Source organism: Pleurodeles waltl, chromosome 4_2, assembly GCF_031143425.1.
Source record: "Pleurodeles waltl isolate 20211129_DDA chromosome 4_2, aPleWal1.hap1.20221129, whole genome shotgun sequence".
NCBI lineage: Eukaryota > Metazoa > Chordata > Amphibia > Caudata > Salamandridae > Pleurodeles > Pleurodeles waltl.
The window spans coordinates 81,595,004-81,622,939 of record NC_090443.1 but is presented as its reverse complement, the minus strand read 5'-3'; the positions used below and the strand labels follow the sequence as shown (position 1 = coordinate 81,622,939).

Below are 27,936 nucleotides of genomic sequence, written 5' to 3'. Positions count from 1 at the left end.
GTCAAGTCAGCATCAATATCAGGCAAAAAGTGGAGAGTAACTGCAACAGGGAGCCATTTTCCTACACATGCCAACCCCCCCCCCCTCCAGCCCACAGGCCAGGAGACTCAGCCAAAACTGGGAGAGTCTTCCTAGTCTGTCAGGCGAGGAAGAGTAGAGAAAACAGGCTGGTTTGTTGCAGCGCCTACTCTGCCTTGCATCCTCCTGTTCAGGTCATTCCCTCTGGGGAACTGACCCACTTCCACATTGATAGGACCTAGTCTGAATTGCCTCTTGTCTGTGTTTTTAATGTCTTCACCCATTCTCTCTATTTTGGGGTTAGAGGTATCCCACCGCCGCCACCAATGTAGGAAGTTGGCTCTGTGCACACTAACTCTCACTTTGAGATAGTATATAGAGAGCCAACTTCCTACACCTTCTTCCCCAGATCTTCCTCTTCAGGAATCCACCACTGGTTTCTTGCAGTCTTGTCTGGGCATTTTCTTCCTTTTGGGTGGTTGTGGAAAATCTAGTAATTTACTTTCCTCCTGATAGCAAAGGGTACTTACCTTTGGGTTTTCCTAGTACGCAGCTCCCCTCTACCACACCACTTACCTAGGTGGGGGTCCTGTGTTCGCGTTCCATTTTTTCAGCATATGGTTTGGGCTCCCCATAGGGTCACTATTGTCCATTTGCATCTGTGCAGTTTTCTATCAATTTCTATGCCTATTCCTGATAACTAGTGTACAATTTAGTGTGTTTACTTACCTCCTATTGGAGGGCTGCCTATCTGGTGTTTTGGTAATGTGTCACTGTAATAAAGACCCTTTATTTTCGTTACACTGGGTGTTTTATTTCATGTGTGTTAGTGCTGTGTGACTACAGTGGTATTGCATGAGCTTTGCATGTCTCCTAGATAACAGCCTTGGCTGCTCATCCACAGCTATCTCTAGAAAGCCTGGCTTCTAGACACTGCCTACACTACACTAATAGGGGATACCTGGACCTGGTATGAGGTGTAAGGACCTCAGGTACCCACCACACACCAGACCAGATTCCTACAAAGGGGTATTTAGGAAGTGGCCCACTGTATGCTATTATGGGTGTTGAAGGACACTGCCTTTTGTTTTGCTCTACTTGCCCATGTACAAGGCTGGCCCAGTTTATGGTGTACACCTATGGTGGGTGCACCCTATATTGAGTCCAGGCAACCCTTAGTGATAGTGTTTAGGTGCCCATAGGGCAAAAGCTCTTTAGATCTCTAGAGGTAGCTGTGATGAGCAGCTAAAGCTTATTCAGGAGGAGTGAAAAACATTTGCAATACCACAATAGTCAGTCAGTAACTGTTCATTAGAAAGAACCATAGCAGGTGTTTCAAAAGTAAAGTATTCTTTATTACAACCCTAAGATTACTCTAACATTGGTAAATCTCTACTTCGAGATATCTACACACAAAATATACAATTAGTAACAAGCCGGAAAAGCACTGAAATACAAGGAGACCTATGGAGGGGCCAAACCATATACTAAGAAACTGGTTTAAGACTGGAGATGCCCAACCAAGGTAAGTGTGTTAGAATCCCAGGGGCTGGGGAAGTAAGAAATTACCAGAGTTAAGTACCAGAAACCCCACAGGCGCCTGGGTGAAAAGTTGTTATTGAGTTGTGTGTCTCACAGGCTAACACAGGACCATAGCGGTTGGATTTTTATGGATTCAGGACCCTTCCCAGTGGACTCCAGAGAAAACCAGTTGGCACAAAGAAGGATGGATAGTGTCCCCACCCGTGGATACCAAGAAGACCGGAATACCTACACGAGGAAAGCCAGGTGCATGGGGTGAAGTGGTATTTGAAACCCTCTCTGGAGTAAACTGAAGCCTTGGCTGTCCAGCTTCTGTCACAACTCGTGGACCAAGCAAGTGGAACCCAAAGGTGGATTCCAGTTGTTAAGAACCTGAAAAAGAAGGGGGCGGGGCAGTGTCCAGACCACTCAGAGATGTCCAAGGCAGTGAAAGTAGGCAATGCCCATCCACTTGTAGGTGAAGTTCCTGCAAGTCAGTGAAAAAAGAAGTCCAGCTGCAGAGTACAGGGGATGCAGGACATCCGTGGAGTCACCCACAAGCTGACCCACATCAATCATTGGATTGCAGGAGGGCCAGTGGCCATGAGTGCCACCAACAAGCTTTGGCAAACGCAAATAGTTGTTGCAAGGAAGATTGTAGGTTTTTGAGGACCAGCAAGGTCCTAGTGACTCGACCCTTGGAAGAGAGTCCGGGCAGGCCTTCAGTAGGGAGGAAAGCCAGCCATTGACGGAAGAGCCTCAAAAAGTGACCCACTGGCAGCAGGCACAGGGAGTTGCAGGGAGGCCTCAGCAGCACAATAAAACAGGAGTCCCAAGTCGCAGGAGCAGCAGATGGAGCTGATCTTCACGTTGCAGGGTGCTTTGGCTTCTTGGAGACTTAAGATCTCCTGGAGGAAGAGGAAACAATCCTTGGCAAGAGCAGCAGTCGCGGTGCACAGGGGTTCCATTCCAGGGGCTGCAGCAAAGGCCCACCGTCTCCCAAGTTTGTCAGAAGACAAGGGGGTCCCAGAGAAAACCACAGAACCACCACCTGTGAGCAGAGCCTTTTTGTTGTCCGTGTGACAGCAGGGTCCACCAGCCGGTCATTGTCGTCTTGAGGTGCCTGCGGATGAAGGGGAGTGACTCCTTTATTCCAAAGGAGATTCCATATTGGATGCAAACAGAGTCCTTGTGACCCTGGAGGATGCACAGTGATGGATGTTGCCGAAATCTTGCAGGAGCTGGATAAACAATGTTGCAGTGGGAGCCCTCCCAACTGGATGCAGTCTTGTTTCAGATCGAAAAGCAGATCATCAGCGGTTCCGGAGGCCAGGAGCAGAAGATGTCTTGCAGAGAGTTTCTTGTAGAGTATGCTCGACAAAACTGAGGACCCACCATCAGGGGAGCCCTTGAGTAACCCTAATAAGGGGGTTGGTCACTCTTTGTAGTGACCCACCTATCAGAGGGGTCAGGGACGTCATCTACCTGGCCTAACCAGTCAAATGCTCCCAGGGGCATCTGCCTACCTTGTTTCTATGATGGCAGTATCAACCGCCACCTGGCAAAGCCGCATGTGCCTCACTAGGGGAGGAGTTGGACAAGGGGGTGGTGACTCCCCTGTCCTTTGTGTGGTTTTGCGCCAGAGCGGGAACTGGGGGTTCCTGAACTGGTGCAAACCAATTATGCAAGAGGGCACCAAATGTGCCCTTTAAAGCAGTCTGGTAATGCTCAGACGACACCCCACCGCAGCCCAGAGACACTCATTTCAAAGGGAGAGGTGGTCACATCTTTCTTGCAGAAAACCCTTTGTTCTACCTTCCTTTGCTTGTGTTAGGCTCATCAGCAGGATGGCAGAATAGTGCCTGAGGTCAGCAGCAATCTGGGCTGGCAGCATGACCCTGTAAGGCTGTACAGGCAGAACTGGAGAAGGGGTCCTCTAAGGAACCTCCACAGTACATGGGATCATGCAGCTATCACTGGAATCTGTGTAGTTGAATGATTCCAACATGTTTGATATCAAACATGCCTAAGTTCAGGGAAGCCATTATGAAGTTGGACCACTCGTGTTGACCAGTGTCCAATACATACCTTAAGATGGCTTCCCCACCCTTACAGAGTCCAGGAAATGGGACCTAGGGCCTGTAGGGGTACCCTGACACTTAGGGACATGCACCCTGCCCTTGGGCTGAAGGGCCTACCAGAGGAGTTGACCTACAGTGTCTAAGTGCAGTGGTCAGGATATGAAGTGAGCCTTATATCTGTGGTGAAAGGGTGAACGCACCATTTAACGCAGGCTGCAATGGCAGACCAGCATACACAGTTTGCATTGGTCCCAATGGGTGGCATACTACATGCTGTAGCCCATGGGGACCCCTGGTGTACCAATGCCCTGGGTACCTAGGCTCCATATACTATGAACTTACATAGGTTCACCAGTATGCCAATTGTGGGTGGAAAAAGTTTACCAGTAACCACGTTTAGAGGAGAGCGCACAAACACTAATGTCCTGATTAGCAGGATCCCAGTGTGCTAAAGTCTAAACTCAATGACGCTAGGCAAAAGCCCAGCAATCTCCTGAATAATTTTCTGCTTTACTGATGATTTGTACATACTCAGCTGAATCTGCCATGGGGCATTAGCCAATTTGAAAAAAAAAGCATAGGCCACCACAGCTCTGGCATGCTTACCATTCTTGGAAAGTCCTCCAAAATTAATTATGAAAGGGTACAAAGATATAGCATTTAAAGAAAAAGTAGAGCTGGATTTCTATGAAAATGTAAGGTCAAACATGAAACAAGGCAGGAGCCTCATTTTCTTCTAAGTGAATTAGATATTTTGGCTGTATTAATGGGAGTGACAAGGGTCACAAAAATGCTCACAAATTGTGGGTGTCCTGCACCCTGCTAATAAAGTACCAGGGTCACAGTATGGCTGGCAATGTCATAGGCTGTAGTAATGCATTTTAGCGTGCAAAGTTGAAAATGATCATCATAGGTCAATATTTGTAGTGCTCTACCTGTGAGGTGCAGACAGTGTGACTAGATATCAGGAATATGATATTGTGCCCCAGTAAGCCTTCAAAAAGTATTCAAAGGGAAATTGTGATGAATGCAACAAAAGATTTTACTGCACTCACATAGTGGTGCTGTATGCTTTAGATCTGAAATAACCTTCAACTACGTGTCTTGGGTCCAAATCTTTGGTGCCCACTGTGTCTGTACAGTGTGTAAAGCATACAGATCGAGGTAATGGAACTCTGCAATCATCCCTGTTCCAGTAAACATTGACTCAGAAAAAGGCATGCCCACTTACTGCAGTTCTCTTCATCAGAGTTGTCTCCACAGTCGTTGTCGTAGTCACACTGCCATCGACCTGGCACGCAGCGGTTATTTTTACAGCGGAACTGGTACGGTTCACAGGTGCGCTCATCTAGAACAAAACAATGGTCTTGCAAAAATCAATCATTACCCATGTGCAGTGCACCATATGGAAAATGTTACTTACCCAGTAAGCATCTGTTTGTGGCATGTAGTGCTGTAGATTCACATGATCTGCGTACACCTGCCATCTAGTGTTGGGTCCGGAGTTGTGCAAGTCTTTTTCCTTGAAGAAGCATTTTGAGTCACGGATCAAGTCACTCCTCCTCTCGGTGATAGTGCACATAGGCATTGACTCCTTTGTTAGATTGTTTTCCCACAGGCGGGTGAAAAAGGGAGTGTAGGAGAAGTATAGAGAAAAAGATATCCATGCAAATATAACTATATGTGTACAAAGATATACAAATATAATGTAACTGGAATGGCCACAGACATCTGGGGAGGAGGGCGACCATGTGAATCTACAGCACTACAAGCCACAAACAGATGCTTACTGGGTAAGTAACTTTTTCTGTTCGATGGCATATGTGGATGCAGATACAGATGCTCTTGATAGACTGTAAAGCAGTCCCTCCATAAAAATGGTGGCTAGCCTCTGGGAGTTGCAGTTGACTGGAAAAGTGTTTGCAGCACAGCTTGGCTTATGTTGGCTTGCTGACATGCTAATGCATACTCACAGTAACGCTTTGTGAATGTATGTGGTGTAAACCATGTAGCTGCCTTCGGGTTTGTGCGACGGAGCACCTTCTCTCTATGATTTGGGAGAAAAGTTCTTCCAAGGTTAGGGCATGGAGCAAACGGACACGCTTGAGTGAGGAGATGGCAACTAAGAAAGCCACATTCCAAGAAAGTATTGAAGAGGACCTGAATGAAGTGGTTCAAAAGTAGGGGTGGGCAGTGAGTCCACTCTGCTGGCAGAGTTAAAATAGTTTTTGGCACTCCACGCTCTGCTTGGAGTTTGGCCAAAAACTCTGCTAGGCCTGGCAGCAGATTGGAGCTCACCGCCTGTGCACTGCAGCCCAATTATGGGCCACACAGCGCAAGCATAGACAGGCGTACTTGCACTATGTGGCCCATAACTGGGATGCAGAGCACACGCTAGGCAAAGAAGATGGCACCGGCACAGCACAGGATCCAGGCCTCCCTCCTTTCACTGTCCTCAGCAGCCTGGGAGGAGGGGGCAGAGGGGGATTGAGGGAGGCAGAGAGCAAGGCTGCTGGCAACGGGGACCCAGGTAAGTCCTTGTTTAGCTTTCTCTTCTATGTGCACACGGGGGTGGCACTGGGCATGAACAGAATTTGCACAAAAGTGGAGGTTCTGTGTGCCTATAAAAAGGAAACTTGCAGTCAGAGCTCCACTTGAAAAGAACCCGTCTCAGAGTCCCCAGAATCCCTGGGAAAGGAAGTGGTGTTATGGGGTACGGTGCTGAGGCCAGCAGGGAGAGCTGGAGTCTGAGCGAGCAGCATCAGCTGCAGAGTGGTAGTCTGGCAGCCCCCACCAGATAGAGATGTGTGTGGCCTGAGAGAGCTTTAGGGTGTAGATGGCAAGCAAGGCTAGGCACTTTGTGAAAATACCATGCTGCAGGTGGTGAGCTGGTTTGCTCTTGCTGGTGCGGGGGCCTAAAGAAAGGGCAGTCTGAGGCTGTGCGTAAGTGCAGTGGAAGCGACTGCAAGACTGGTGCAAGACTTGGGGGTGCTAGGCCTTCCCAAACAAGTTTGTGAAGGAGGGCAGCTGTTGAAGGGAAATGTGCAGGTGTGGCTCCAGACCGGGGGGCTGTGTCAGCAGAAGAGGCCTGAAACTGCAGCTTTCGCTTCCATTTCAGCACACCCTGGCCTGAATGTGCCTGATCTTGGAAGAGCTAAGCAGGTTCGGGCCTGGTTAGTGCTACTAACCAGGCCTGACCCTGCTTGGTGCTTCTGAGATCGGGTGCATTCAGCGCCAGGGTAGTAGGGCAGGCGGCACTCTGCCGCACGCTGGACTCCACGGAATTCCATTGAGTTTTTACCCAACTTGATGGAATTCCGGGGAGTGGAACTCCATGCACTCCGCCCACCACTACTCAAAAAGAGGGCCCCGTGAACCTGGTAACCACAATATTGAGGTTCCAGGATAGTACAGGAGGCACCCTGGGTGTAATAACCATTTTAAGGCGTTCCATGAAAGCTTTAATGACCGAGTTACTGAACATAGAACTAAGTTGTCTGTTCTGTAGGTATGCAGCGATATCTGCAAGATGAAAGCAAATGGAAGTGTAAGTTAAATTTGCTTTTTGTAAACTGAGCAAATGACAATTTTTTGAACAGCAACTTTAAAGTGGTCAGTACGTTTGGTTTGGCAGTAGCATACAAAATTTTTCCATTTTACAGTATAACAGGCTCTAGTTGTGGGTCTGCAGGCTTTCCTGAGAACGTCCATGCATTCAGCAGGCAATCATAAATAACCAAACTCTATGACTTCAGGAGCCACATCGCAAGGTTGAGTGACCTAGGGTCTGGATGTTGGATTTTTCTTGATTTCGAGTGAGAAGGTCCAGCCTTTTGGGAAGCTTCTCATGGGGGACTACTGATGGGTCCACAAGTGTGGTGAACCATGGCTGACGCTCCCAAGTGGGAGCTACAAGAATCACGGTGAAAGATGTTTGCCTGATCCTCCGAACCAGATACCAGATGATACCTTTGGCCCATAGAGAACAAGGCTGAATGCCCTGCTCAGTACACATATAATAAGGAAAATCCAATGGTGTAATCATGTTGAAAATAGAATGACCAATTTAGGGTTGGCCCACTTTTGGACAGACCCTCATGGCCTTCCAAAAAAATGCGGCGCAAGTTGTTAAGGATGCATATTGGTTAAACTTAAAAATAGGTAAGTTAGCTGAGGTGCCTTCACTCAGTTTGACAGATAGTTTTATATAAGTCAAATGCCACTATGAATTCGAAAACTCTATGGACTTGATCCTATTCCCTCAAGCATGTTTACTTTACATCAGGTTTAGGCTGGGATCATTACCATTACGCACTTCTACTTGCAGGTGGTCCCAACAGGATTTTCAACAAGACCTATGCCCAATGGGCTGTTGGTTATCTGCATGTATTGTTCACGTGTTATTTCATTGCCCCGCATATGCTAAACAGCGGATTCAATGGATTATACCCCTTTGCAGATTCATGGGCATTAACAACCGGCTCTTAGCTTTTAGGATCTGCAAAACGAATACCTATGGTACTGTGTTATGTGCGCTAGCTAGATTTTTAGATGCAGTTTGGCACGTAAGGGCAAAATGTCTAGGGGCAGCTTCCAATGCATTACATTAAAACAAGCTTAAGCCTGTAGACAAAATTGGATATGCTATTCTTATAGGGAACATCTGATATTAATTTTAAAATTTTCATATTGTGTTTTTACTCTTTTGTATTTTTAGTCTATTGGGTGAAGGTTTTTACATTATTGCTTCCGTAAATTGATGGATTCTTATTATTCTGATTATGTCTTAGAACTTTGAATTTTTCATTTTAATTATTCCTTTTGAACATTTTATAGACAGAGTGTTTTATAGTATGGCTCTTATTTATTTTTATGTGTGTGTTGTAGGATGAGCTTTTATGGTACGTTTATTACTGTAATAAAGCTAATGAATTAATGATCCTCCGAACCAGAAATGGAACGAGAGGAAAAGGTGGAAAAGCGTAAGCAAATATCCCTGACCAGTTCATCCATAGAGCGTTGCCCTTGGATAGAGGGCGTGGATACCTGGAGGCGAAGCTTGGGCATTTTGTGTTTTATGCTGTGGCAAAAAGGTCTATCTGAGGGGTTCCCCACTTTGCGAAGTATGTTTGAAGGACTTGTGGCTGGAGTTCCTATTCGTGGACTTGTTGCTACATCCTGCTGAGCAGGTCTGTAAAGTCGTTGTCCATCACTGGGAGATACTCTGCCACAAGGTAAATGCGGTGGTGGAGAGCTCACTTCCATATTTCTGAGAGAGTTCTGACAATTGGGACAACTGTGCATCCCCCCCCCCCCACCCCCCCCCCCCCCATTTCTGTAGATAATAAAAGGCTGTCATGTTGGCCGTGCGGACTAAGACAACCTTGTGAGACAGGTGAGAAAGAAATGGTTTCAAGGCTAGAAACACTGCTTGAAGCTTGAGGTAAAATACTGTGAGGTCTTGAAGGTGAGCGCCCCAACCCGTCACTGATGCATCTGTGGTCAGAATGACAAGAGGCACACGGCCCAGAAAAGCCACCCTTGCAACAGGTTGGTGGTGTTCCACCATTGCAGAGAGCGGTGAGTATGGTAGTCCAACAACACTGTATCTTCCAGGTGACCCTGTGACTGAGACCACTGATGAGACGGACACTGCTGTATAGTGGATGCATGTGGAGTCTGGCATGGGGAACAACGGCAGTGCAGGACATCATCTTCTCTAGCAGGCGCATAATAGTCCTGACTGTGTATGTGCGATTCTCCTGAAGTTGGGGGGAGAAGAGACTGAAAACTCTGAACGTGGGCTGGGTTGGGACATGCTCATCCCAACTCCACATTGAGAATTGCTCCTAAAGATTGCTATATCTGAAGGGGTTGGAGGTGGGATTTGTAGAAATTGAGAGTGAAGCCCAGAGTGTGAAGGAGGTTTGCTGTCAACTGAGAGTGCTGTTGGCACTGTCATAGGGCACTGGCTTTGATGAGCCAGTAGTCTAGGTAAGGGAACATGCTTATGTTCTGTCTTCTGAGGTGTGTGGCAACTGCTTCTTAGCACTTTGAAAATTCTAGGAGCAGTTGTGACCCCCAACAGGCAGGACTTTGGACTGGTAATGTTTGCCTGCAACAACAAATCTGATGTATTTTCGGTGTGCAGGGTGAATGGGAATATGAAAGTAGGTGTCCTTTAGATCTAGAGCTGTCATAAAGTCACCTTGTTGCAGAAGTGGAATAACGTCTTGAAGAGTAACCATCTGATAGTGTTCTGAGAGAATGTACTGGTTTAATGGTCTGAGGTCCAGAATAGGCCTGACAGAGACGTCTTTTTAAGTACAGGGAGTATACTCCTGGTCTCTGGTGTTGTAAGGGAACAGGCTCGATGGTCCTTTTGATAAGAAAGGATTGAACCTCTTGTTTGAGAAGGGTGAGGTGCTAGTGGGATAGCCTGTGAGTGCGAGGGAGAAAGTTTGGAGGAATGGTAATGAGCTCTAGAAAGTAACCATATTGGATAATGGAAAGGACCCATTGGTCCATGATGATTTTGACCCTTCTGTATGAAAATCTTGAAGCCGTCCCCCAACAGGTGTGGAGTGAGTGGGGGATGATGGAGGTAGTCACTGATTGCTCTTACTTCAGCCCTTGTTGTTCTCCCTCTGAAGGGCCCACTATAGAAACCCCTAGAACAGGAGGGTGGAGGCTGCTTGGTTCGGGAAGTAGACGCCTCGGAGGATATGAATTTGTAAACACCTCTGAAAGTGGGGAGACGAAAAGTGCTCCTTTGTGTGGGGGACTTTAGAGCTCCCATTGCCTAAGCTGTGTCTTTTTCAACTTCTTAAGGGTAGTATCCACTTGGGAGCCAAAAAGATGTTCCTTAGCAAAGGGCATGTTAAGGACCACTTGCTGTACTACTAGTTTGAAACCAGAGCATCAGAGCCATGCATGCCTTCTTAGTAGGACACTTGTATTAATGCTGCATACATCTGTATCTGCGGCGTCTAGGGCACAGCGTATAGAATTATTAGTTATTGTTTGCCCGTCTGCAACAATTTGCTGCCCTCTCTTGTGGTGCTCCTCTGGGAGAAATTGGAGGAGCGACTACATTTCATCCCAGTGAGCCCGGTCATATCTAGCCAGTAACGCCTGTGAATTGTTGATACGCCAATTGTTAGCTGCCTGTGCAGCAACTCTCTTGCTGGCAGCATCTTTTTTCGTACTCTCCTTCACAGGAGGAGAAGAGTCGCCTGTGGCCTGGCTACTGGCACTTTTTCATGCAGTGGTGACTATTATGGACTCTGGAGGGACCTGTGAACTAATGTAAAATGGGTCTGAGGGGGCAGGCTTATATTTCTTGTCCACTCTTGTGGTGATAATCCTGGAGCGGAAGGGCTCCTTGAAAATTTCCTCAGCGTGATGAAGTCTGCAAGGGAGCATCGGGAGACATTGGATATCCCTGTGGGTATATGTATGGGCATCAAACAGGAAGTCCTGTTCGATAGGATCCCTATGTAGCTCCACATTGTGGAAAGCAGTTGCCCTTACTACTATCTACTGGTACAATGTACTATCCCTCTGGTGGTGAGGGGCGTGTGGGGTACAAGTCTGGATCATTGGACAGGATAGGGTCATAAGTGTCCCATGGATCAGGGTCATGCTGTGTCCCACCCAAATCTTCCCTAACATATAAAGGGGATTCTTTAGGGGTATAATCTACTGCAGTAGGTGAGTCAGGGGAGGAGGCAGCCTGTGAGATGTGCTGGAGGGCCTTTTCCTTGCTAGTCTTCTTGGGAGGTGGGGGAGTGTTCAAAGCTTCTTGGAAAGACAGCTTACTTTTGATCAGTTCAGGGGAAGAAGCAATAATGTGTACTGTACTCTCCTGAATATGGAGGCAGCGCTGACAGGCATCCACAGTCTCCGGAATGGGTTCTGCTGGGGACGGTTTAGCTGCAGATCGACTGAAGCCTTTCTGCTCCAAAGGCTTCAGTTGGTGCGATTTGTTTGGAATTGGGGTGGAGGCGGTAGCTGGTCGGCTAGGAGACTAAGTTCAGACTGAGATGGATGCGTTGACTCGGACCAAGGTGCAGACAATGTCTTTGTCTTGGCTGTTTTCAGAGCTGAGCTGGAGGACCGGGCAGCCAAAATAGATTTTTGGATCTGGCCATTGCCTGGTGGCAGTGGCGGTCTGGCGACCTCTTAAAGGGGATTCTGCACAGTGTTGGGGTGGGTGGAAGGGGGCCACTGTACTCACGAGTTGTGCAGATGTTACCTTGTGGCTTTCGATATCCGACTGCACGTCGGAGCCAGAGTTCTGGATCAAGAAGGACTCCTCCTGTTGGGTAGGTTCCTCCTGAGCGTGTTCCTTCCCCAAAGATGTCCAGGGTGTCATCTGGAGTCTTGGGCCCCATCTCCAGTTGACAAACTCTTTGGCCCCAAAGCATCTTCTTCGACCATAAAGATCTGCAGGTGTTACAGGTAGCTTCCTGGTGATCAGGCGAGAGGCACAGTTTACACACCAGATGTTGGTCAGTGTGGGGAAATTTAGTGTGGCACCGAGGACAGAAACAAAACATTGTTCGTTCCATCAGCTCAGCATAATGGTCGGTGCCACATGGCGAAGTAGGCCCGAGACGGGCGAAGACGCCCCAGAGGGTGCGCCAGTCAGTGCCTGGACCCACGATTCGAGACAAACGCTTAGATTGGAATGCGTGATCGAGATACAATACCCTCGAAAAAGAGAAGACGGAAAGAAAGATTTTGAACCAGAGTAAGTCGAAAGATCGAGCGAAGACATGCAGGTCCAAACTCGACAGCAGAGAGAAAATAATCTAACAAAGGAGTCGAGGCCCAATTGCACTATCACACAGAGGAGTCACCACTCAATCCCATGACTTGAAATGCTTCTTCGTCGAAAAACAACTTGCACCACTCTGGACCCAACACTAGATAGCGGGAGTATGCAGAGCATGTATATCTACGCCACACATACCATCGGACAAAGAGTTTACTAACAAACAGGGATTCTTATAAAGCATTAACAAATAAGTACAGCTCTATATTCAAACCATATGTAATGAATCAGCTAGAATACCTACAGTAAACAAAATACTGGAACGCTCTGCTAAGTAACTATGCCACAGAAGATGCTCTGTCTCACTGGCTATAATGACAAAGTATGGTTTTCCAATAATGGAGGAAGTTAATTAGCAACAATGTGATATTACTGAATATATTTAACACACTAACTGTTCAAAGCTGTAATAGAAAAATAACACATTAGTGTAATATTTCAGGTCGTCCTTCATGGTACGGCAGAAGCGTCTTCAGTTTTCCTGTAGTGTAAGAGCAGCAGAGTCAACAGTGACATGGAAGGGTAGGACACAATCTAAACATTCATCAGGGTGTCACCCTTCACCAGTTGGTTCTTTCTTTGCAAAACCAGTATTCCACCAACCTTTTTTCTTAATATTTCCCCCATTCATTTTTGCAACATTGTTACACAACAAACATAATAAGGGAAATAACTGTTTTGAAAATATTTTTATGGTGGCAGGGGGCGAGGGGGAAACCAACAACTTTATTAGCTGAACAGCACCTGAAGCTCCAAAAACATCATAGAAGAAATTGATGAGAGGACTCACTCACCACACTCTTCCTTGGGTTCATCAGAGCCGTCTCCACAGTCATCCTCCCCATCACACTTCCACCTGGCTGGGATGCACCGGCCGGAATCCTTGCAGCGGAACTCATCCACTCCACAGGTCATCTGAGCTAAAGAAAGCAACAGCCCAGCCCTTTACTCTTAGTGTTCTAATACTCACACAGTGTCTCAAAGTGCCATCCTCAAAAACAATTCATCATCCCTTCAAACTGTTTTGTTCGAGCAAACAAACCCATACTAGTGTACATATTGCATTATAAGTGTACTGCCTTCTAAAATATAACAAAACAAGTCTGGAGCAGAAATGTTTTTCGTTACAACATTTTAGTTTAGTAGGGGACTCTTGGTGCCAGTTCCCTTTTTTTGGGTAACAGAATACCTCTTCCACCTTTTGCCCAGCTCACCTAGACACGTTTGTATATTATGGGGGGAAAAAATAGTAAATTACAAACATAATCACCTATTTTGTTTTCTTCAATGAAAACACATTTTTGTGAGAATTCTTGACAAACATGCAGATCCAGCCAGTTATACACCAACTCTCTGTCCATGCAGCCTGCATAATTGGCCATATAATTTGGGGTGCAACTATCCTTTCATAGTCAAAATTCTACTTAAAAAATAAAAACTTCTGGGACTGTACTGAAATCATTTCCTATAAATAAGATGCTATTTAGATGAATAGGAACGCCTCTAAGGTTCAACAGGAAGAACTCTCAGTTCTGAAAAAGATGCACATAGTCACAACACAAAACTCAACTAAGCACAATTATAACAGACAGCTCTCACTCTGGCCAACGATTACTGTGGAACATAGAAGGAGGCTCATACTCCAAAGGTACTACAAGTCAAGACAAGGAGCTATTCAAATACACATCACATAACAGAAATAGAAAACGGTTATTTACCTGTAACAATGGTCTTTCCTGTGGGTCTTCTATATGTACAAACTGCATTTTTCCGCCATCTAGTAGTAGGGTCCAGAACTTTTTTATCAGCTAAACAGGAATGGTATGACTCTCTATGATGTCAAGATAAACGTAAGTGCACAATGTCCCAAAACATGCTTCCCATTTTTGATTATTATTTTTATGTTTTCCAAATTATACATAGTTGCTCTTCTCAACTGTAAGAACTGTAATTCTCTTTCAGTCATGCATTGAAAAGTGCTGCGGATTATGAATTGACTGGTTCATGTGACAATGTGACATCACTAAGAATAAAACAAAAATGCTTTATCTTTAAATACATTAAAATACTTTTTATCTATTGACAGTGCTTGCAATTCACTTAATGAAGTGATTGTAATTAAAAAGACTGTATTAAAGTAAGGAACGTGAAATTGCATTTTTTGCAATGGTTCAAAACGTGGTTCCAGTTGTGCTAGTAGCAAAATGTTTACTTCCCCTCTGAGGGGCTAGCTCCAGATATGGGAGATATGGCATCTTTGCTCTTTAAGGATATTTTTATGAGTGCTAACACATATCTGGGTTTAATACATCTTGTGTATGCTGCAACAGGTGACAAATCAGCATGTAAAGATACATGTCTGAGGCCACAGTCAAGTAAAAATATAAGCCATTCCACCAACATCATTTGCTTCATATTCATTTCGGTACAATCATTTGTATTAATGCTTTCAAGTATCTAACTCATTTTGCTATGTCACATTTTCTAGGTGATGGTTTTTTATCTTCTTTAAAGACTTCTGCATATTTTTATGGAAGACCTAAATGCTGAAATTAAGACTCCAGGAGCCATGCTGCTAAATGTAGATTCTAAGGGCCTGGGTGGTTTTTTCCCCTTTTGCACTGTCAATACATACCTCACTACAGGTATTAAGATTACATTGTGTTATGGTAATTGTGTTAGTTGTGACACATGGGAGCTACTAATAAAAGTTCCATCTTAGATGTTTATCAAACAAGCATTTACATGCAAAGTCTTGGCATTTTGAGTTCTCTTTTCATACAAAAAGATCTTAACTTCTGAACCTCACAGGTGAATGTTTCTGTTTTAGATCCCTTTCCTGGAAAGCCCAGACTGTCTGATTAGTACATCAGCTTGTTTTCTTGTCCTGGTATTTACTGGCAATTAAACATGTGTTTTGCGTAGGCCCATTGCCAAACACTGCTGTCGTGTCTCTTAATATCTGCATTGTTTGGAGATACATTTGACTTTGGAAGGCTTTAAGTGCTAGATATACCATCTTTAAATACTGTTTTGACAAGGGACTCCTGACTTTCAGACTCTGAATGTGTGTTCCCATCCCACCTGTAATGAATGCCTAAAGGTCATGGCATTCGGACTGGGGCTTTTTAAAATCTGCCCTCCAACATGTCTGTGGTGTTCCAACATGATAATGTATTCTGTAATTTGCCTGTTACAACCATTAGATCGTCCCAGTTCAAATTTGCTTCAAACCACTTACTTCATTAACTCCATTCTTGAATTGGCTTCATGTGAAGTTAGGCATTTGGAATCAAATGAACACTAGATGCCATCATTACCAAGAACTTCATAGCATATCTCACTGTTAAAGACTAAGGGCCTGATTACAAGTATGGCTGGCAATAGAACAGCTGTACCCACGGTGGCGGTCTGACCGATGCATCCTTGGAGGTCCGACCGCCAGATTAGGATGCTGGCAGTCTGACTATCAGAAGACTGCCGCCACTGCCAGGATCTTAGATCCCAACACGTTGGCAGTGGTGAAAGTCATGGTCAAGCACGGCAGTGTTGATGTCGGCACTGCCGTACTGATCCTGACTTGCCTTTCAATGGCAGGGACACTGCTAGTACATAGCTAAAATGGCTTCCCCGCACTTACGAATTCCAGGGCATTGGAATGGGAGTCCGCAGGGGCACCTCTGCTCTTGCAAGGATGCCCTCACACACGGGGGCCTGCACCCTGCCTTTAGGGCTGGAAGGGCCTACCATAGGGGTGACTTACAGCAACCTGGTGTAATGACAAGCAGTGAAAGGGTACATGCACCTTTTCACGCAGGCTGCAAGTGGCAGGCCTGCAGACAAAGTTTAAATGGGCTCCCATGGGTGGCATAATACATGCTGCAGCGCATGGGGGAACCCCTGGTGTACAAGTGCCCTGTGTACCTAAATACCAGACACTAGGGACTTACAGGGGTACACCAGAATGCCAATTGTGGGGTGTAAATGGTACCAAGGCAACCAAATTTAGAGGAGAGAGCACAGTCACTGAGGTCCTGGTTAGCAGGATCCGAGTGAAAACAGTCTAAGCACAGTGAGCACAGGCAAAAAGTGGAGGTAACCATGCCAAAAATAGTGACTTTCCTACAACCTCTGTCTGAATAGTGGAAAATCCAAGACCATAGCAGCTTTGCTCAGAATCTCATAAAAAGAGGACATATCTTCCAAGGGAAGATTTGGAACCCATTCAATAGCAACCTCACTCTAAGAATCCATTTCACTGAAATTATGTAAGGCACAATATAAACTTCCTAAAGGCTATAAAGAGGATGCAAAAACAATCTTGATGTCGTTTATGTTCTGATGCACCTTTCCAATGCCAAGATGGAGAAAGTAGAATGTCTGAAACAGCAAGTGGAGAGCCAGGAACTTTGGGATCGACATCACAAGGAGAAGAGACAGTGCCAGGATTAGCCCTAAGTGTCCTGTTGACTTCGACCAACGAAACAGCTGACACCTGGGTGATGACTCTGAACTGATGACAGACTTGGAATCATTGCCAGTGAGCACTTGGCAAGGGTTCCAGCAGCAGAGTGGAACACATCAACACTGAGATGAAGCCAAATAGCTGTCCAAAGCTAAACAGCATCTGTGAAGAGACCACCAACAAGGGACATATAGTGGGCCCAGAAGCTCTTTGGGTTCTGAATGAGCACCAGAAGGAGTTGGAGAGGACCAGAGTCTAGTCAGAAGAGACCGGGTGAAAGGCACCACTAGAGAAGGGTCAGCATAAGGTGCTCGAAAAGTCAGATGCCAAACTGGCAGCACCAAGCACGGTACTTGAACAGAGCCAAGCACTCAAGCCAAACCGGAAAACAATGCTGAGGTTGAGTGACCCCGAATAAAGGAACACCTAAATCAAACAGTGTCAGGGATCAAATGAGAGCACATCGGATCTGCCTTAAATGACAGAGGAAAAAAAAAGGAACAGATTTCAGCGGGCCAAGTAGCACCATAAATAAGCAATGCCGCCATTTATCATTGCGAGAGAGCTATTGCTTGCTTTCTGGCTCCATTCGGACTGCTGGAGAAGCTTTAGGAGGTGAGGAATCTGCAAATATAAGTATCAATCAGAAGGGGAGCTTATTAATTCTCTAGGTTTCAATTTGTCAGAATCCTCAGTAGTTCTATGCTGGACCAATTGTTTTGGTAGGCCAAGGTATGTCAACATTTCTTAACATTTTTTTTTTCTTTTTCGTCTGATTTTCTATTTTGGTGTTGAGAGCTTTTTTACTTGTTCTTAAAGATCCCTCTCTCTCTACATTCAATTAAAAAAGTTTGCAAAAGTCAAGACAAGGCGGCCTGGCTTTTCCCTCCTCTCTGCCTGACATTACCAGGATCAAGGCTTTTTTTGTACAATTTGTTCCTTCAATTGGAAGGTTTTTTCATCTGGCTTACATCCAAACACTTTTGTGATCTTTTGGAACATTCAGGACTTTGAGTCAGATGGGCTCACTTTCTTTTCTCTTAGGAGTCTGTACATTTATTTTTCAGGGACTGATTCCTGTGCCTAGTTAGGAAAATAACTCACCTTATCAGGATCATAATCTGGCAGATTTTTCCTTGAACATCATCTTCCCCTGAAGCTAACTACATAACCTCATGGTCCGAGTCAGCCTAATTTCTCTGGAAAGCATGGAATCTCCAGACAATTTAATCTTAGCCCAGTACGCCAAACTATGTTTTTCTCTATTAAAGTCTTGGCTTGAACAAAGGAGATAAAGAGCAGTATTCAGGCATATGGCTTTAGGAAGCCTAAATGTGCAAACTAGATGTTCATTACTGGAAATTAACTTACTGTTGCTCTGGGGCATAACAAGAATAAACTACTCATGCTATATAATGGCACAGAGGAGACTCACATTTAAACAACAATCATACAGGCCATCTTCAGACCTAGTTACAGACCCTAACCAAAAGCCTGTTTCTCCTATGATTTATCTTCTTCCGGCACTTCCTAAATAGTCATGGTGAAAATTCAACATCTTTTGTCTGCTTTCCGAAAACTCTGAGAATACTGGACCAAATAATGGATGAACAAACTGGCCTCTAAGTGTTCAAAGAAATGAAGCTGCAATGACACCTCTGTTGTTGCTGTGTGTTGTGTTAACTTAATGACAAACAATTGAGTTTCTTACTCGTTGCTGCAGTATCTACTTATTATGATTTTCTTTTTATTTGTTAAATATAGAAATCCTTACAGGAAAATTCAGTTTTTACTCATTTGAGACTGTGTGGAAAAATATTAAGTATGAAGAACTCCCATAACCAAAGATGGTGTTCATTCATTGCTACATACCTCCAGACAGCTTTTTCAAGGCTTAGCAGGCATATGTGCTTTTAACAATCGTTTTCATGGTCAGCCACTGGTTAGCAATAACATGTGTGCAGCATGAATCAAATTCTTGTGACATAAGCAAAGTCCTGGTGCTGGCCAAAATGTAAGGAATGGTTACTTGCCTGCAATCCTAGTTCATTTATAGACAAATCTCTATTGAAATCGTAAACCCTGAATAATCCCACCCTTCTGCAGGGACCCTAGAGCAGTTCTTTCAAAGTCACATCTACTTTGCCTTACCTTGGAAAGGCCAGGATACATATGTGACAGACATGTTAAATTTTGTAGCTTTAAAAACAGAATATATTGCCAATCTTATGGAATTACTTTAAAATATAGAAGGATAAAAGGGGCATACCCTTAAAAGTCACTTTAGTAAAATGTGAAGTGATCTTTTATAAACACCTTTCACAAAAGCTTTTAACTTCTTTTCACAGTAAGATAAGCAGTAATGCAGAGCAATATAGCATGAATAGTCTGCAGCATTGAAACAATGCAAATAGGACACTGCTCCTTTAAGGACCTCCTGACTTCCAGTGTCCCATCATGCCCAACAGATGGCAGTTTACTCAGTTCTTTTTGACTAGCCTTACAGTGTTATACATATTTTATCTCTTCTGTCAGTGAGGAGGGAGGGTCCCTGTAGGAAGTTGGCTCTGTATTTACTATCTCAAAGTAAGAGAGTTAGAGGTAAGATAGTGGCAAAATTAGATAATTCTAATGCTCTATTTTGTGGTAGTGTGCTCGGGCAATAGGCTTATCAGAGGGTAGTGTTAAGCATTTGTTGTACACACACAGGCAATAAATGAGGAACACACACTCAGACTTACTCCAGGCCAATAGGGTTTTATATAGAAAAATATATTTTCCTAATTTATTTTTAGAACCACAAGTTCAAGATTTGATGTAAATACATAAAATGCTAGGTACTCCACACAGGTAAGTTAGGAACTTTAAAGAGGTGTCAAAAACACATAGGCGCCTATGGAGAACAGGGGTGCTCCGGTTCCAGTCTGCCAGCAGGTAAGTACCTGTGTCCTCGGGGGCAGACAAAGGGGGTTTTGTAGAGCACGGGGGCACAAGTAGGCACACAAAACACACCCTCAGCGGCACAGGGGCGGCCGGGTGCAGTGTGCAAAGCAGGCATCGGGTTTTGTATTGGTTTCAATGGAGGGACTCGGGGGACACTCTAGCGGTGCAGACAGGGCACAGGGGGGCTTCTTGGGCCAGCCACCACCTGGGCTAGGCAGAGGGTCGCCTGGGGGTCACTTCAGCACTGAAGTTCGGTTCCTTCTGGTCCTGGGGGCTGTGGGTGCAGTGCTTTGTTACAGGCAGTCTCGGTCGGGGGAGCCTCTGGACTCTCTCTGCAGGCGTCGCTGTGGGGGGAAGGAGGGTCGTCTCAGGTTACTCAAGGGGTCGCAGTCGCCGGGGAGTTCTCCCTGTGGTGTTAGTTCTCTGGATCTCGCACCGGGGCGCCGGGTGCAGAGTGTGAAGTCTCACGCTTCTGGCGGGAAGAGTGGGGTCTTTGAAGTTGTAGGAAAGTTGCAAGTTTGTTGCTGGTTGTTGAGCAGAGCCGCTGCTCACAGGAGTTTCTTGGTCCTAAGATTCAGGGCAGTCCTCTGAGGCTTTGGAGGTCGCTTGTCCTTGTTGTATGAGTCGCTGGTTGCAGGTTTTCTTGTCAGGAGTCAGGCCAGTAGGGCTGGGGCCAAAGCATTTGTGGTCTTCCGTCGTCTCGGCAGGCTTGTAGGTCAGCAGTCCTCCTTTTTAATTCAGCTTTCAGGAATCTGATTTCCTGGGTTCTGTGGTGCCCCTAAATACTAAAGTTAGGGGTGTGTTTAGTTCTGGGAGGGCAGTAGCCAATGGCTACTGTCCTGGAGGGTGGCACCCTCTTTGTGCCTCCTCCCTGTGGGGAGGGGGGCACATCCCTAATCCTATCGGGGGACTCCTCCAAAAGTAAGATGGAGGATTTCTAAAGCCAGGGGTCACCTCAGCTCAGGGCACCTTAGGGGCTGTCCTGACTGGTGGGTGGCACTCTCCCCATGTGGCCAGCAACTCGTCTGGTTGTGGCAGGCTGGCAGAAACTGGTCAGCCTAACACTAGAAGTCGGATTGGTATTCAGGGGGCATCTCTAAGATGCCCTCTGGGTGCATTTTACAATAAATTCCACACTGGCATCAGTATGCATTTATTGTGCTGAGAAGTTCGATATCAAACTTCCCAGATTTCAGTGTAGCCATTATGGAACTGTGGAGTTCGTTTTTGACAGACTCCCAGACCATATACTCTTATGTCTACCCTGCACTTACAATGTCTAAGGTTTTGCTTAGACACTGTAGGGTCATAGTGCTCATGCACATATGCCCTCACCTGTAGTATAGTGCACCCTGCCTTAGGGCTGTGAGGCCTCTAGAGGGGTGACTTACCTATGCCACAGGCAGTGTGAGGTTGGCATGGCACTCTGAGTGGAGTGCCATGTCGACTTAGTATTTTTCTCCCCACCAGCACACACAAGCTGTGAGGCAGTGTGCATGTGCTGAGTGAGGGGTCCCCAGGGTGGCATAAGACATGCTGCAGCCCTTAGAGACCGTCCCTGGCATCAGGGCCCTTGGTACCTGGGGTACCATTACAAGGGACTTATCTGAGTGCCAGGTCTGTGCCAATTGTGGAAGCAAAGGTACAGTTTATGGAAAGAGCACTGGTGCTGGGGCCTGGTTAGCAGGGTCCCAGCGCACTTCCTATCATAACTTGGCATCAGCAAAAGGCAAAAAGTCAGGGGGTAACCATGCCAAGGAGGCATTTCCTTACAGTCGCTTATGATTTCAATGGTGATTACCCTGAGAAAGATTGAGGATTACAGGTAAAATACCCATCCGCCTCTCTTTGGAGATCTCAGTTGATCTCCATTGACAAGCATGAACAATGAAAAGTTAGTTACCTCATTCCCCAAAATAACTAGGTAAACAAATTCTTTAGATATGCTTGTCTCCATTTGAGAATCAGCCTTAGCATCCGAATCAAGACAACAGAGTCTGCAAAGATGTGAACTGATTTCCAAGTTGCAGCTTTGCAAGTCTCAGCAATTAGGAAGTTCCTAAGTAAAGTAGCAGTATCTGGTTTACCTCGGGTGGAGTGGGCTCTCGGTCTACCAGATAGGGGCTTGACAGATTGTTTATAACAACGGATTATGTTGTAGAAAACCCATCTCAACAAGGAATGTTTAGAAGTGGCATATTTTGTCTGCATAGGACCAGAATTGACAAAGAGTTGCTTTGATTTTCTTAAAGATTTTGTTTAATCTATACACTTCAAACCAGCCCTAACATTGGGAGTATGGAGACCTTTCTGCAGCAGAAGACGCATTATGAAAAAATGTAGGTAAAGTAATAGTCTGAAAGACATGAAAATCTGAGACTACTTTAGGGAGGAATTTAGGATAGGCCATCGGTACCCTGTTGCAGTGGAATATTGTGAACAGAAAGCCTGTATGTCACTAAATCTGCAAGTTGAAGCAATGGCTACCAAGAAGGAAGCCTTCCAAAATAGGTGTTGGAGAGAAGCCTTAAGAATGGGTTCAGGGGGAGGACACGTAAGGCAAGAAAGGATAACATTTTACTCCCATGGAAGAGAAGATCTCCTGAGGGAACAATAGATCTTAATGCCTTCCAGAAAATTCCAGAACTTTGACAACAGGCATTCTGAAAAAGACATTTGCGAGGGACATTTTTGATAAGCTCTGACTGCTGCAAAATGTACTCTCATTGAGAATTGCAATTTTGCTTTAGCGCGATGGGAGAGTGTAGCGTACTGGGTTTTTGTTGCAGTACCCCCGGCCCCCACTTTTTGCCTGGTAATAGATGCAACTTTGACTGAAATGCAACGGTCCCTGCCAACCAGATCACCAGTATTCGATCCCTAAACTGTACAATTGTTTCTCCAATTGGCAAATCCTACAGCACCCTTCATAAGTCCCTAGGAAATAGAATCTCTGGTACCTAGGGCCTGAGGTGCTAAAGAGGGTCCCTAAAGGCTGCAGCACGAATTGTTCTACCCTAAGGGACCCCTCACAGAGCATATAACAGACAGTCTGCGTGTCTTGGTGCAGACAAAAATCAAAACACGACATGTCACACATTTCTATATGCCATGTCCCCTAACACTGCATGCAATATATGTAAGTCACTCCTACAGCAGGCCTAACAGCCCTAAGGCAGGGTGCATTATATTACATGTGAGGGCATATCTGCAAGAGCAGATATGCTGCTATGTCTGTCCATTCTCAGACATAGTTAAGTGGCCAGGGCAGTCATTTTAAATACATGTACTGGACACTGGTCAATATGAGTTACCCAGCTACATAATGGCTTCACTGAAAATAGGAATGTTTGGCATCAAATATCTCGTATTGGAAGCCCCATTCCAGTAATGGATTCATCAAAACAAGCACCTAGAGGGTTCTTTGGAGGTGCGCTCTGAAAACCTACTAGCCTCTTGTGTGCTTGCTGAATGGTTTCTGCTAGCCTGCCACCGGAGACTCGGGTTTTGACCCCCTAGGGTGAGAGCCTTCTGCTCTCAGGAGGCACAGAAAAAAGCCTGTCCAGGAAGAGAGTGTAACACTCAGTTCCACAGGGGGACCTTCTAATTAGCCTTAGTAAGGCGGCAAGCCTGAAAGGGCTGCCACCTTTAAAAAGTTAATCTGGCTCCCCTCACAGGACAGGAACCCACCGCTCCTGTCCAGAGCACACTTGGCAAGGAAGGAAAATTAGTTAGTCAGGTAGGCTTGCCAGCTCAAGGCCAGTACCACCCTTAAGGTGGGCTAAGTCGAGCTGAACACAATTTTTCAGAGGTAACAATCTTTGAGATGGCATACCTAAGAAATCCCAAAGGAAGTGGTCATATTGGGGGCATAGTGACTCCTAACGGTCAGGAGCCCATTAGCTAATACTCTACACTCCCCTAATGCCCCTAAATTCAGTATTTAGGGGAGCCCTCTGTACCAGAAAAGCAGATCCTGATGACCTAAGAAGACGAAGGACCCTCAAGAGCCTCAAAAGCAGAAGAGGAGAAAAGAAGCAGCTGACCTGGTACCAACCCTGCTGGCCTCTCTGCATCCCTTTTAGAAAATCTGCACCAAAGCTGACTTGTCCTGCAGCTGGGTCTCCAGAAACCTGGAAGGACTGCCTGCCTTCGAAAAAGGCTCAAGACCTCCCATAAACAGCTGACCTGTTTTCTAGCAAACTCCAAAGAAGTGACTATGAAGCCTCCGCATGCAGCCCCCCCTCTACTGCAAATGCTTCGGTAAGGAAAACCCAACACCCAAAGACACCTCTGCACTCGTCACCCCTGAGACGTGGAGAGGCAGACCGAAGGTGCCTGCTTGTGCCCAAGCATTGTGAGGCCTGAACCCCGCTGTTGGTTCAGCTCGACTGGCTTCCTGGCCAGAGCCTCCAGTCTCTTTTTGTAGTGACCGATCTCCATTGAAACGCTTTGGGCACCCTACGCTGTTTTGTACCCTGCACCTGGCCGCCCTCGTGCCACTGGTATTGTACCACTTGGGCTGCCTTGTATCTTGCCCACTTACTCACCTTAACTCCTGGAGACTGGTCTTATAAGTCGCTGTCCTCTACTTGTTTGCAGATCTTGTTTTTCCTCCCATAGGATGTGTAAGGAAATGCTTCCTTGGCATGGTTGCCCCCTGACTTTTTGCCTTTGCTGATGCTATGTTTACAATTGAAAGTGTGCTGAGGCCTGCTAACCAGGCCCCAGCACCAGTGTTCTTTCCCTAACCTGTACTTTTGTATCCACAATTGGCAGACCCTGGCATCCAGATAAGTCCCTTGTAACTGGTACTTCTAGTACCAAGGGCCCTGATGCCAAGGAAGGTCCCTAAGGGCTGCAGCATGTCTTATGCCACCCTGGAGACCTCTCACTCAGCACAGACACACTGCTTGCCAGCTTGTGTGTGCTAGTGAGAACAAAACGAGTAAGTCGACATGGCACTCCCCTCAGGGTGCCATGCCAGCCTCTCACTGCCTATGCAAGTATAGGTCAGGCACCCCTCTAGCAGGCCTTACAGCCCTAAGGCAGGGTGCACTATACCATAGGTGAGGGTACCAGTGCATGAGCATGGTACCCCTACAGTGTCTAAACAAAACCTTAGACATTGTAAGTGCAGGGTAGCCATAAGAGTATATGGTCTGGGAGTTTGTCAAACACGAACTCCACAGCACCATAATGGCTACACTGAAAACTGGGAAGTTTGGTATCAAACTTCTCAGCACAATAAATGCACACTGATGCCAGTGTACATTTTATTGCCAAATACACCCCAGAGGGCACCTTAGAGGTGCCCCCTGAAACTTAACCGACTGTCTGTGTAGGCTGACTAGTTCCAGCAGCCTGCCACACTAGAGACATGTTGCTGGCCCCATGGGGAGAGTGCCTTTGTCACTCTGAGGCCAGTAACAAAGCCTGCACTGGGTGGAGATGCTAACACCTCCCCCAGGCAGGAGCTGTAACACCTGGCGGTGAGCCTCAAAGGCTCACCCCTTTGTCACAGCCCAGCAGGGCACTCCAGCTTAGTGGAGTTGCCCGCCCCCTCCGGCCACGGCCCCCACTTTTGGCGGCAAGGCTGGAGGGAACAAAGAAAGCAACAAGGAGGAGTCACTGGCCAGTCAGGACAACCCCTAAGGTGTCCTGAGCTGAGGTGACTCTGACTTTTAGAAATCCTCCATCTTGCAGATGGAGGATTCCCCCAATAGGGTTAGGATTGTGACCCCCTCCCCTTGGGAGGAGGCACAAAGAGGGTGTACCCACCCTCAGGGCTAGTAGCCATTGGCTACTAACCCCCCAGACCTAAACACGCCCTTAAATTTAGTATTTAAGGGCTACCCTGAACCCTAGAAAATCAGATTCCTGCAAACTACAAGAAGGACTGCCTAGCTGAAAACCCCTGCAGAGGAAGACCAGAAGACGACAACTGCCTTGGCTCCAGAAACTCACCGGCCTGTCTCCTGCCTTCCAAAGAACTCTGCTCCAGCGACGCCTTCCAAGGGACCAGCGACCTCTGAATCCTCTGAGGACTGCCCTGCTTTGAAAAAGACAAGAAACTCCCGAGGACAGCGGACCTGCTCCAAAAAGACTGCAACTTTATTTCAAGGAGCAGCTTTAAAGACCCTGCAATCTCCCCGCAAGAAGCGTGAGACTTGCAACACTGCACCCGGCGACCCCGACTCGGCTGGTGGAGAACCAACACCTCAGGGAGGACCCCCGGACTACTCTACGACTGTGAGTACCAAAACCTGTCCCCCCTGAGCCCCCACAGCGCCGCCTGCAGAGGGAATCCCGAGGCTTCCCCTGACCGCGACTCCCTGAGACCTAAGTCCCGACGCCTGGAAAAGACCCTGCACCCGCAGCCCCCAGGACCTGAAGGACCGAACTTTCACTGGAGAAGTGACCCCCAGGAGTCCCTCTCCCTTGCCCAAGTGGAGGTTTCCCCGAGGAACCCCCCCCTTGCCTGCCTGCAGCGCTGAAGAGATCCCGAGATCTCTCATAGACTAACATTGCGAACCCGACGCTTGTTTCTACACTGCACCCGGCCGCCCCCGCGCCGCTGAGGGTGAAATTTCTGTGTGGGCTTGTGTCCCCCCCGGTGCCCTACAAAATCCCCCTGGTCTGCCCTCCGAAGACGCGGGTACTTACCTGCCAGCAGACCGGAACTGGGGCACCCCCCTTCTCTCCATTCTAGCCTATGCGTTTTGGGCACCACTTTGAACTCTGCACCTGACCGGCCCTGAGCTGCTGGTGTGGTGACTTTGGGGTTGCTCTGAACCCCCAACGGTGGGCTACTTTGGACCAAGAACTGAACCCTGTAAGTGTCTTACTTACCTGGTAAAACTAACAAAAACTTACCTCCCCCAGGAACTGTGAAAATTGAACTGTGTCCACTTTTAAAGTAGCTATTTGTCAATAACTTGAAAAGTATACATGCAATTGAAATGATTCAAAGTTCCTAATGTACTTACCTGCAATACCTTTCAAACAAGATATTACATGTTAAATTTGAACCTGTGGTTCTTAAAATAAACTAAGAAAAGATATGTTTCTATACAAAACCTATTGGCTGGATTTGTCTCTGAGTGTGTGTACCTCATTTATTGTCTATGTGTATGTACAACAAATGCTTAACACTACTCCTTGGATAAGCCTACTGCTCGACCACACTACCACAAAATAGAGCATTAGTATTATCTCTTTTTACCACTATTTTACCTCTAAGGGGAACCCTTGGACTCTGTGCATGCTATTCCTTACTTTGAAATAGCACATACAGAGCCAACTTCCTACATTGGTGGATCAGCGGTGGGGTACAAGACTTTGCATTTGCTGGACTACTCAGCCAATACCTGATCACACGACAAATTCCAAAATTGTCATTAGAAATAGATTTTTGCAATTTGAAAAGTTTTCTAAATTCTTAAAAGACCTGCTAGGGCCTTGTGTTAGATCCTGTTTAGCATTTCTTTTAGAGTTTAAAAGTTTGTAAAAGTTTGAATTAGATTCTAGAACCAGTTTTAGATTCTTAAAAAGCATTCCAACTTTTAGAAGCAAAATGTCTAGCACAGATGTGACAGTGGTGGAACTCGACACCACACCTTACCTCCATCTTAAGATGAGGGAGCTAAGGTCACTCTGTAAAATAAAGAAAATAACAATGGGCCCCAAACCTACCAAAATACAGCTCCAGGAGCTTTTGGCAGAGTTTGAAAAGGCCAACCCCTCTGAGGGTGGCAACTCAGAGGAAGAGGATAGTGACTTGGAGGAAAATTCCCCCCTACCAGTCCTATCTAGGGAGAACAGGGTCTCTCAAACCCTGACTCCAAAAATAATAGTCAGAGATGCTGGTTCCCTCACAGGAGAGACCAACACCTCTGAAATCACTGAGGATAACTCCAGTGAAGAGGACATCCAGTTAGCCAGGATGGCGAAAAGATTGGCTTTGGAAAGACAGATCCTAGCCATAGAGAGGGAAAGACAAGAGATGGGCCTAGGACCCATCAATGGTGGCAGCAACATAAATAGGGTCAGAGATTCTCCTGACATGT

General features: G+C 46.3%; 1 protein-coding gene across 2 annotated transcripts in view; it reads right to left on the bottom strand.

Moving 5' to 3' along the window:
• LRP1 (LDL receptor related protein 1) overlaps positions 1-27,936 on the bottom strand; it is a 1,410,884-nt gene that overhangs the window by 275,606 nt on the left and 1,107,342 nt on the right. For both annotated transcript variants that reach the window (XM_069230782.1, XM_069230783.1), the window contains exons 67-68: positions 13,254-13,379; positions 4,852-4,968 (exon numbers count right to left, since the gene is read on the bottom strand). In XM_069230782.1, the coding sequence (XP_069086883.1) occupies positions 4,852-4,968; positions 13,254-13,379 (243 nt within the window). The remainder of the gene's footprint in view (positions 1-4,851; positions 4,969-13,253; positions 13,380-27,936) is intronic.